This window comes from Bombina bombina, chromosome 11 (assembly GCF_027579735.1).
Source record: "Bombina bombina isolate aBomBom1 chromosome 11, aBomBom1.pri, whole genome shotgun sequence".
Taxonomy (NCBI): Eukaryota; Metazoa; Chordata; class Amphibia; order Anura; family Bombinatoridae; genus Bombina; species Bombina bombina.
The window spans coordinates 10,034,623-10,048,926 of NC_069509.1; the positions used below are offsets into that span (position 1 = coordinate 10,034,623).

Sequence of the window (14,304 nt, forward strand, 5' to 3'; positions counted from 1 at the left end):
AAGGTGACAACAGTTGGTGGGATTATTCGCAAATGGAAGAAACACAAAATAACGATCAATCTCCCTCGGTCTGGAGTTCCATGCAAGATCTCACCTTGTGGAGTTTCAATGATCATGAGAACGGTGAGGAATCAACACAGAACTACACGGGAGGATCTTGTCAATGATCTCAAGGCAGCTGGGACCAGAGTCACCAAGAAAACAATTGGTAACACGCTATGCCGTGAATGACTGAAATCCTGCAGTGCCCGCAAGGTCCCCCTGCTCAAGAAAGCACCTGTAGGCACATGTACAGGCCCGCCTGAAGTTTGCCAATAAACATCTAAATGATTCAGAGGAGAACTGGGTGAAAGTGTTGTGGTCAGATGAGACCAAAATCGAGCTCTTTGGCATCAACTCAACTCGCCATGTTTGGAGGAGGAGGAATGCTGCCTATGACCCCAAGAACACCATCCCTACCGTCAACATGGAGGTGGAAACATTATGCTTTGGGGGTGTTTTTATGCTAAGGGGACAATACAACTTCACCGCATAAAAGGGACAATGGACGAGGTCATGTACCGTCAAATCTTGGGTGAGAACCTCCTTTATTCAGCCAGGGCATTGAAAATGGGTTGTGGATGGGTATTCCAGCATGACAATGACCCAAAACACATGGCCATGGCAACAAAGGAGTGGCTCAAGAAGAAGCACATTAAGGTCCTGGAGTGACCTGGCCAGTCTCCAGACCTTAATCCCATAGAAAATCTGTGGAGGGAGCTGAAGGTTCGAGTTGCCAAACGTCAGCCTCGAAACCTTAATGACTTGGAGAGGATCTCCAAAGAGGAGTGGGACAAAATCCCTCCTGAGATGTGTGCAAACCTGGTGGCCAACTACAAGAAATATCTGACCTCTGTGATTGCCAACAAGTACTGTCATGTTTTGCAAAGGGGTCAAATACTTATTTTACTCATTAAAATGCAAATCAATTTATAACTTTTTTGAAATGTGTTTTTTTCTGAATTTTTTGTTGTTATTCTGTCTCTCACTGTTCAAATAAACCTATCATAAACATTATAGACTTATCATTTCTTTGTCAGGGGGCAAACGTACAAAATCAGCCAGAGAACAAATATTTTTTTTCCTCACTGTACATAGACACATACATACAGAGACACACATATACACACATAGACATGCACTCATACATACACACATATACACACAGAGACATGCATACACATACAAACATATACACATACACACATATACACACAGACATGCATACACACATATACACACAGAGACATGCATACACATACACACATATACACACAGACATGCATACACACATATACACACAGAGACATGCATACAAATACACACAGAGACATGCACTCATACATACACACATATACACACAGAGACATGCATACAAATACACACAGAGACATGCACTCATACATACACACATATACACACAGAGACATGCATACAGACACACACAGACATATACACACAGAGACATGCATACACATACACACACAGAGACATGCATACACACATATACACACAGAGACATACACATATATACACACAAAGACATGCATACATATACACACAGAGACATGCATACAGAGACACACATATACACACAGAGACATTCATACACATACACACATATACACACAGATACATGCGTACACATACACACAGAGACATACATACACATACACACATACACACACATACATGCATACACATACACACATATACACACAGAGACATGCATACACATATACACACAGAGACATGCATACAGAGACACCCACATATACACACATACACACATATACACACAGAGACATGCATACACATACACACATATACACACAGAGACATGTACTCATACATACACACATATACACACAGAGACATGCACTCATACATACACACATATACACAGAGGCATGCATACAGAGACACACATATACACACACAGAGACATGCTTTCACATACACACATATACACACAGAGACATGCACTCATACATACACACATATACACACAGAGACATGCATACAGAGACACACATAGACATGCATACACATACACACATATACACACAGAGACATGCACTCATACACACAGAGACATGCACTCATACATACACACATATACACACAGAGACATGCATACACACATATACACACAGAGACATGCACTCATACATACACACATATACACACAGAGACATGCATACACATACACACATATACACACAGAGACATGCACTCATATATACACACAGAGACATGCATACAGAGACAGACATACACACAGACATGCATACACATACACACATATACACACAGAGACACGCATACACATACACACATATACACACAGACATGCATACAGAGACACATATACACACAGAGACATGCATACACATGCACACATATACACTTACAGACATGCACTCATACATACACACAGAGACATGCATACAGAGACACACATATACACACAGAGACATGCATACACATATACAAGAATACACACAGAGACATGCATATACATACACACATATACACACAGAGACATGCATACACATATACACATATACACACAGACATGCATACACATACACACATATACACACAGAGACATGCATACACATACACACATATACACACAGAGACATGCATACACATATACACATATACACACAGACATGCATACACATACACACATATACACACAGAGACATGCATACACATACACACATATACACACAGAGACATGCATACAGAGACACACACATACATGCATACAGAGACACACATATACACACAGAGACATGCATACACATACACACTTATACACACAGACACATGCATACATATACACACATATACACACTGAGACATGCATACAGAGACACACATATACACACATAGACATGCATACACATACACACATATACACACAGAGACATGCACTCATACACACAGAGACATGCACTCATACATACACACAGAGACATGCATACATATACACACAGAGACATGCACTCATATATACACACAGAGACATGCATACACATACACACATATACACACAGAGACATGCACTCATATATACACACAGAGACATGCATACACATACACACATATACACACAGAGACATGCACTAATATATACACACAGAGACATGCATACACATACACACACAGAGACATGCATACACATACACACATATACACACAGAAACATGCATACACATACACACATATACACACAGAGACATGCATACAGATACATGCATACAGAGACACACATATACACACTGAGACATGCATACACATACACACAGAGACATGCATACACATACACACATATACACACAGAGACATGCATACACATACACACATATACACACAGAGACATGCATACACATACACACATATACACACAGAGACATGCATACAGAGACACACATATACACACTGAGACATGCATACACATACACACATATACACACAGAGACATGCATACAGAGACACACATATACACACAGAGACATGCATACAGAGACACACACATACACACATACATGCATACAGAGACACACATATACACACAGAGACATGCATACACATACACACTTATACACATAGAGACATGCATACACATACACACATATACACACAGAGACATGCATACACATACACACATATACACGCAGAGACATGCATACACATACACACATATACACACAGAGACATGCATACAGAGACACACATATACACACAGAGACATGCATACAGAGACACACAGAGACATGCATACAGAGACACACAGATACACACAGAGACATGCATACACACAGATACACACAGAGACATGCATACACATACACACATATACACCCAGAGACATGCATACAGAGAAACACATATACACACAGAGACATGCATACACACAGATACACACAGAGACATGCATACACACATATACAAACAGAGACATGCATACAGAGACACACATATATACACAGAGACTTGCATACACATACACACATATACACACAGAGACATGCACTCATATATACACACAGAAACATGCATACCCATACACACATATACACACAGAGACATGCATACACATACACACATATACACACAGAGACATGCATACAAAGACACACATATACACACAGACATGCATACACATACACACATATACACACAGAAACATGCATACAGAGACACACACATACATGCATACAGAGACACACATATACACACAGAGACATGCATACACATACACACAGATACATGCATACACATACACACATATACACACAGACATGCATACACATACACACATATACACACAGAGACATGCATACACATACACACATACACGCAGAGACATGCATACAGAGACACACATATACACACAGAGACATGCATACACATACACACAGAGACATGCATACACATACACACATATACACGCAGAGACATGCATACAGAGACACACATATACACACAGAGACATGCATACAGAGACACACATATACACACAGAGACATGCATACACATACACACAGAGACATGCATACACACATATACACACAGAGACATGCATACATATACACACAGAGACACACATATACACACAGAGACATGCATACATATACACACAGAGACATGCATACATATACACACAGAGACATGCATACAGATACACACATATACACACAGAGACATGCATACAGAGACACACACACACACACACACACAGAGACATGCATACACATACACACATATACACACAGAGACATGCATACAGAGACACACATATACACACAGAGACATGCATACACATACACACAGAGACATGCATACACATACACACATATACACACAGAGACATGCATACAGAGACACACACATACACACAGAGACATGCATACACATACACACACACACACACAGACATGCATACACATACACACATATACACACAGAGACATGCATACAGAGACAAACATATACACACAGAGACATGCATTCACATACACACATATACACACAGAGACATGCATACACATACACACATATACACACAGAGACATGCATACACATACACACATATACACACAGAGACATGCATACAGAGACACACACATACACACAGAGACATGCATACACATACACACACACACACACAGAGACATGCATACATATACACACATATACACACAGAGACATGCATACAGAGACACACATATACACACAGAGACATGCATACACATACACACATATACACACAGAGACATGCATACACATACACACATATACACAGAGACATGCATACACATACACACATATACACACAGACATGCATACACATACACACATATACACACAGAGACATGCATACACATACACACATATACACACAGAGACATGCATACACATACACACATATACACACAGAGACATGCATACACATACACACACACACACACAGAGACATGCATACAGAGACACACACATACACACAGAGACATGCATACACATACACACACACACACACAGAGACATGCATACATATACACACATATACACACAGAGACATGCATACAGAGACACACATATACACACAGAGACATGCATACACATACACACATATACACACAGAGACATGCATACACATACACACATATACACAGAGACATGCATACACATACACACATATACACACAGACATGCATACACATACACACATATACACACAGAGACATGCATACACATACACACATATACACACAGAGACATGCATACACATACACACATATACACACAGAGACATGCATACACATACACACAGAGACATGCATACACATACACACAGAGACATGCATACACATACACACAGAGACATGCATACACATAAACACATATACACAGAGACATGCATACAGAGACACACACATACACACATATACACACAGAGACATGCATACAGAAACACACATATACACACAGAGACATGCATAAACATACACACATATACACACAGAGACATGCATACAGAGACACACATATACACACAGACATGCATACACATACACACATATACACACAGAGACATGCATACACATACACACACACATATACACACAGAGACATGCATACACATACACACAGAGACATGCATACACATACACACAGAGACATGCATACACATACACACATATACACACAGAGACATGCATACACATACACACATATACACACAGACATGCATACACATACACACATATACACACAGACATGCATACATATACACACAGAGACATGCATACACATACACACATATACACACAGAGACATGCACTCATATATACACACAGATACATGCATACAGAGACACACATATACACACAGAGACATGCACTCATATATACACACAGATACATGCATACAGAGACACACATATACACACAGAGACATGCACTCATATATACACACAGAGACATGCATACACATACACACATATACACACAGAGACATACATACAGAGACACACATATACACACAGAGACATGCATACATATACACACATATACACACAGAGACATGCATACACATACACACACATACACACAGAGACATGCATACACATACACACATATACACACAGAGACATGCACTCATATATACACACAGATACATGCATACAGAGACACACATATACACACAGAGACATGCACTCATATATACACACAGAGACATGCATACACATACACACATATACACACAGAGACATGCATACATATACACACAGAGACATGCATACACATACACACAGACATGCATACACATACACACATATACACAGAGACATGCATACATATACACACAGAGACATGCATACACATACACACATATACACACAGAGACATGCACTCATATATACACACAGATACATGCATACAGAGACACACACAGAGACATGCACTCATATATACACACAGAGACATGCATACACATACACACATATACACACAGAGACATGCATACATATACACACAGAGACATGCATACATATACACACACAGACATACATACATATACACACAGAGACATGCATACATATACACACATATACACACAGAGACATGCATACAGAGACAAACATATACACACAGAGACATGCACTCATATATACACACAGAGACATGCATACACATACACACATATACACACAGAGACATGCATACATATACACACAGAGACATGCATACATATACACACACAGACATACATACATATACACACAGAGACATGCATACACATACACACATATACACACAGAGACATGCATACATATACACACAGAGACATGCATACACATACACACATATACACACAGACATACATACATATACACACAGAGACATGCATACATATACACACATATACACACAGAGACATGCATACAGAGACACACATATACACACAGAGACATGCACTCATATATACACACAGAGACATGCATACACATACACACATATACACACAGAGACATGCATACATATACACACAGAGACATGCATACATATACACACACAGACATACATACATATACACACAGAGACATGCATACACATACACACATATACACACAGAGACATGCATACATATACACACAGAGACATGCATACACATACACACATATACACACAGACATGCATACACATACACACATATACACACAGACATGCATACACATACACACATATACACACAGACATGCATACATATACACACAGAGACATGCATACACATACACACATATACACACAGAGACATGCACTCATATATGCACACAGATACATGCATACAGAGACACACATATACACACAGAGACATGCACTCATATATACACACAGAGACATGCATACACATACACACATATACACACAGAGACATGCATACATATACACACAGAGACATGCATACATATACACACAGAGACATGCATACATATACACACAGAGACATGCATACAGAGACACACATATACACACACAGACATGCATACATATACACACACAGACATGCATACACATACACACATATACACACAGAGACATGCATACATATACACACAGAGACATGCATACATATACACACAGAGACATGCATACATATACACACACACAGACATACATACATATACACACATATACACACAGAGACATGCATACACATACACACATATACACACAGAGACATGCATACATATACACACACAGACATGCATACACATACACACATATACACACAGAGACATGCATACATATACACACACAGACATGCATACATATACACACAGAGACATGCATACATATACACACACAGACATACATACATATACACACACAGACATACATATACACACACAGACATGCATACATATACACACACAGACATGCATACACATACTCAGGGCCGGACTGGGACCAAAAATAGGCCCGGGCATTTTAAGGCAAAGCAGCCCACTCCACCCCTCATTTCTTATTTAACCGTATACCAACTATGACAAGTATAATATATATTTTGTGAATTGGTTGGTATGAAAAAAAAGTAAAATATAAAAAACCACAAAAACAATATAAAGTGCTCATTTGTAAACACAAGACATAGTCAATAAAGGAATCATTTAGTGCACGTAACTCTCAGTATTCAAGCTTAGAGACCTGGCAGTGGTATGTGTTGTGTCCGTATAGATTTAATAAGTGTCATAGAAGCCCCTGCTGACTCTGAGACTGTGTGGGACCTGGTTCACAGGGCCTCAAAGCATATGTGCGTATGCTGCTAAAGACCAGTAATAAGTTACTAGAAGCATATGTGCGTATGCTGCTAAAGACCAGTAATAAGTTACTAGAAGCATATGTGCGTATGCTGCTAAAGACCAGTAATAAGTTACTAGAAGCATATGTGCGTATGCTGCTAAAGACCAGTAATAAGTTACTAGAAGCATATGTGCGTATGCTGCTAAAGACCAGTAATAAGTTACTACAAGCATATGTGCGTATGCTGCTAAAGACCAGTAATAAGTTACTAGAAGCATATGTGCGTATGCTGCTAAAGACTAGTAATAAGTTACTACAAGCATATGTGCGTATGCTGCTAAAGACTAGTAATAAGTTACTAGAAGCATATGTGCGTATGCTGCTAAAGACCAGTAATAAGTTACTAGAAGCATATGTGCGTATGCTGCTAAAGACCAGTAATAAGTTACTAGAAGCATATGTGCGTATGCTGCTAAAGACCAGTAATAAGTTACTAGAAGCATATGTGCGTATGCTGCTAAATACCAGTAATAAGTTACTAAAAGCATATGTGCGTATGCTGCTAAAGACCAGTAATAAGTTACTAGAAGCATATGTGCGTATGCTGCTAAAGACCAGTAATAAGTTACTAGAAGCATATGTGCGTATGCTGCTAAAGACCAGTAATAAGTTACTAGAAGCATATGTGCGTATGCTGCTAAAGACCAGTAATAAGTTACTAGAAGCATATGTGCGTATGCTGCTAAAGACCAGTAATAAGTTACTAGAAGCATATGTGCGTATGCTGCTAAAGACCAGTAATAAGTTACTAGAAGCATATGTGCGTATGCTGCTAAAGACTAGTAGTAAGTTACTAGAATCATATGTGCGTATGCTGCTAAAGACCAGTAATAAGTTACTAGAAGCATATGTGCGTATGCTGCTAAAGACCAGTAATAAGTTACTAGAAGCATATGTGCGTATGCTGCTAAAGACTAGTAGTAAGTTACTAGAAGCATTTTTGCTAATGGAATTATATTACAAAAATACTGCTATTTAAAATTGAAATGCACCATGAACATTTCAATAGTGACCTTTATATCCCTTAAAGGCAACCTTAGATAAAGCACAGTTACTTTTCTATCATGATTAAGGCAGACACTTAAGGCTTCCATCTAGATAATAGGTACAAACAAAAGCACATATAATTGTCTATATACCGAACACAAACAGCTTAGAATAAGGCACATATAATTGTCTATATACCGAACACAAACAGCTTAGAATAAGGCACATATAATTGTCTATATACCGAACACAAACAGCTTAGAATAAGGCACATATAATTGTCTATATACCGAACACAAACAGCTTAGAATAAGGCACATATAATTGTCTATATACCGAACACAAACAGCTTAGAATAAGGCACATATAATTGTCTATATACCGAACACAAACAGCTTAGAATAAGGCACATATAATTGTCTATATACCGAACACAAACAGCTTAGAATAAGGCACATATAATTGTCTATATACCGAACACAAACAGCTTAGAATAAGGCACATATAATTGTCTATATACCGAACACAAACCGCTTAGAATAAAGCACATATAATTGTCTATATACCGAACACAAACAGCTTAGAATAAGGCACATATAATTGTCTATATACCGAACACAAACAGCTTAGAATAAGGCACATATAATTGTCTATATACCGAACACAAACAGCTTAGAATAAGGCACATATAATTGTCTATATACCGAACACAAACAGCTTAGAATAAGGCACATACAATTGTCTATATACCGAACACAAACAGCTTAGAATAAGGCACATATAATTGTCTATATACCGAACACAAACAGCTTAGAATAAGGCACATATAATTGTCTATATACCGAACACAAACAGCTTAGAATAAGGCACATATAATTGTCTATATACCGAACACAAACAGCTTAGAATAAGGCACAGGTCTGTCATTGTGTAAGATATATGCCACTATTTTACAGTATCTGAGGCTAAAACATAGACAGAAAGTTATCAACCAGAAAATGAAGCATATGTCACTATTTAATAAGGTCATCTTGAAATGAGTCACAATTCTTTATGTTGGGTTGTATATAACAGACTTAAAAATGCACTCAGTGCTGACACAGAATTTGATCTATATAATGCATAGATGCATACCAAACTTTATATATAAATATTTATAGGATAAGAGAGTTGCTGTAACCAAATGTGAATACAATTGGAATATTTGTGAATAGTTATACCAATTATAATCACATTCAGTTATGTCAGGGGCCTGAAAAGCTGACTTAAAATATCTAAACATGAATTTGAAGTTAAATACAAATCTTTAGAATGAAAAAGTGATATAGTGAAAACTCAATAATAGTTTAAAATAAGGAGGGGTCAAGGTTAGGGTTATGGCTAGTGTTGGAATTAGGGTAAGAACCAGGGTTAGGATTAGTGTATTGGGTTAGGGTTATGGCTAGGGTATGGAATTTGGGTAAGAACCAGGGTTAAGATTAGTGTATGGGGTTAGATTTAGGCTTAGGGTTATGGCTAGGGTATGGAATTAGGGTAAAAACCTGGGTTAGGATTAGTGTATTGGGTTAGGGCTATGGTTAGAATTAGGGTAAGAACCAGGGTAAGGTGTAGTGTATGGGGCTAGGGTTATAGATGGAATTAGGGTAAGAACCAGGATTAGGATTAGTGTATGTGGTTAGGGTTATGGTTAGAGTTGGAATTAGGGTAAGAACCAGGGTTGGGTGTAGTGTATGGGGCTAGGGTTATGGTTAGGGTTGGAATTAGGGTAAGAACCAGGGTTAGTATTAGTGTATGGGTTAGGTTTAGGGTTGGAATTAGGGTAAGAACCAGGGTTAGGATTTGTGTATGGGATTAGGGTTAGGTTTAGAGTTATGTCTAGGGTTGGAATTATGGTAAGAACCTGCGTTAGGATTAGAGTATGGGGTTAGGTTTAGGGTTATAGTTGGAATTAGGGTAAGAACCAGGGTTAGGTGTAGTGCATGGGACTAGAGTTTTGGTTGGAATTAGGGTAAGAACCAGGATTAGGATTAGTTTATGGGGTTAGGGTTAGAGTTGTAATTAGGGTAATAACCAGGGTTATGATTAGTGTATAGGGTTAGGTTTAGGGTTGGAATTAGGGTAAGAACCAGGGTTATAATTAGTGTATAGGGTTAGGTTTAGGGTTATGGCTAGGGTTGGAATTAGGGTAAGAATTAGGATTAGGTTTAGGGTTAGGTTTAGGGTTATAGCTAGGGATTGGATTAGTGCTTTCTGTGTGTTGCCAATGGGGAAAGGTGCAATGAAGGTAGTAAAAGGGCCCAATATGCACTGGTTACATTGTGGCTGTGCTATTCATTGACACATACTGTACCCACAAAATAAATACAGTGTAGTAAAGTAATGTTAAGCCCCAAATGTCAATATAAACAGTAAAAGAAAAGATAAAACAAACAAATAAAAATATTAAAGGGACACGGAACCCAAATTTTTTCTTTCATGGTTTGGATAGAGCATGCAATTTTAAGCAACTTTCTAATTTACATCTGTTATAAATTTTTCTTCATTCTCTTGATATCTTTATTTGAAAAAGAAGACATCTAAGCTAAGGAGCCAGCAAATTTGTGGTTCAGAACCATGGACAGCATTTGTTTATTGGTGCTGTCCAATCAGCAAGGACAACCCAGGTTGTTCACCAAAAATGGGCCGGCATCTAAACTTAAACCAAGAGAATGAAGAAAATTTGATAATAGGAGTAAATTAGAAAGTTGCTTAAAATTGCATTCTCTATCTGAATCACAAAAGAAACAAATTGGGTACAGTGTCCCTTTAAATAACATTTCCACTGAACTTTCATTGTAATTGTAATTTGCCTACCTCTAATTCACATTTCAAGTAGTAATGAGACTGAAAATTGTGGTTCCCGAATCTCCAGTAAAGCTTAAGTGTGCAGGCTGCCTCTCTTCCCTCCTGCATGCGTCACATGTTCTCCCTTTTCAGTTCCGGCTCCCAGCCAGGTCAGCACAGATCTCGGAGGCCCCTGCTGCTCCTGCCACCCTTGGCCGCATCAGTAGCAGCATGTCTCTTGCATAAAGCGAGTATGTAAGTCTGTCTGTGTCCCCTGCTCACTCACGGCCGCGCCGTCCTTATAAGGCGGTACGGCCATTTCACAGTGCAAATAATATGATTGGATTGGAAGATATATAAAAAAAAATTAGGGCACGCAGTATGCGTGGTAATAGTGGGAGGGGCTAAGATAACTGGGGGTCCACCAGGCATTTGACCGGTATGCCCTATGGTCAGTCCAGGCCTGCACATACATAGACACACATATATACACAGACACACATACACATATATAGACAGTGACACATATATACACAGAGACACGCACACATACATACATACAGAGACACACAGATATGCATGCACATACATGGACACAAATATACACAGAGACACACATGCACATACATAATTAAACACACATATATACACAGAGACACACATATACACACAGACACACACATATACACATATACACACAGAGACACACACACACACACACACATATACACACAGAGACACACACACACACATAGATACATATACACACACATACACACAGAGAGACACACACACACATACATAGACACACATATACACACAAAGAGACACACACATACATAGACACACATACATAGACACACATACACACAGAGACACACACATACACACAGAAACACATACATACAGAGACACACACATACACACAGAGACACCCATACATACATAAACACACACATACATACAGAGACACATATGCACAAAGAGTGGTATACAGAGTTGTCCTTGTCCCTCAGGTGACCCTGCAATATTTAGAGCTAACATCTCTTCGTGAGGAACTTCAGCGATTGAGAGATTTATCACAAGATGGTGACTTGGACAGCGTCCTCAAACAAGCTGTGCGTGACCGTGACGAGGCCATAATGAAGTGAGTGTGTAATAATGACTAATATAAACTAACTGTGGTTGTTTGCTTAACATGTAATGTGTGGAACTTATCTGGGGCCCACATATTGGTTCCGACAGCTTAGTGGTAACAGTCCTAGCCTGCCCCTCCCTACTCAATGGTCCTGGTCCCTCCTACTCAATAGTCCTGATCCCTCCTACTCAATAGTCCTGCTCTCCCTACTCAATGGTGCTGCTTCCTCCCTACTCACTGGTCCTGCTCCCTCCCTACTCAATGGTCCGGCTCCCTCCCTACTCAATGGTTCTGCTCCCTCCCTACTCAATGGTCCTGCTCCCTCCCTACTCAATGGTCCTGCTCCCTCCCTACTCAATGGCCCTGCTCCCTCCCTAATCAATGGCCCTACTACTCCCTCCCTACTCAATGGCCCTGCTCCCTCCCTACTCAATT

At 39.2% G+C, this 14,304-nt stretch overlaps 1 protein-coding gene across 3 annotated transcripts in view; it reads left to right on the forward strand.

Annotated features, from left to right (window-relative positions):
* The window catches only part of BICDL2 (BICD family like cargo adaptor 2), a 192,151-nt gene that overhangs the window by 142,435 nt on the left and 35,412 nt on the right, over window positions 1–14,304 (forward strand). For all 3 annotated transcript variants that reach the window (XM_053694504.1, XM_053694503.1, XM_053694505.1), the window contains one exon: window positions 13,748–13,878. In XM_053694504.1, the coding sequence (XP_053550479.1) occupies window positions 13,748–13,878 (131 nt within the window). The remainder of the gene's footprint in view (window positions 1–13,747; window positions 13,879–14,304) is intronic.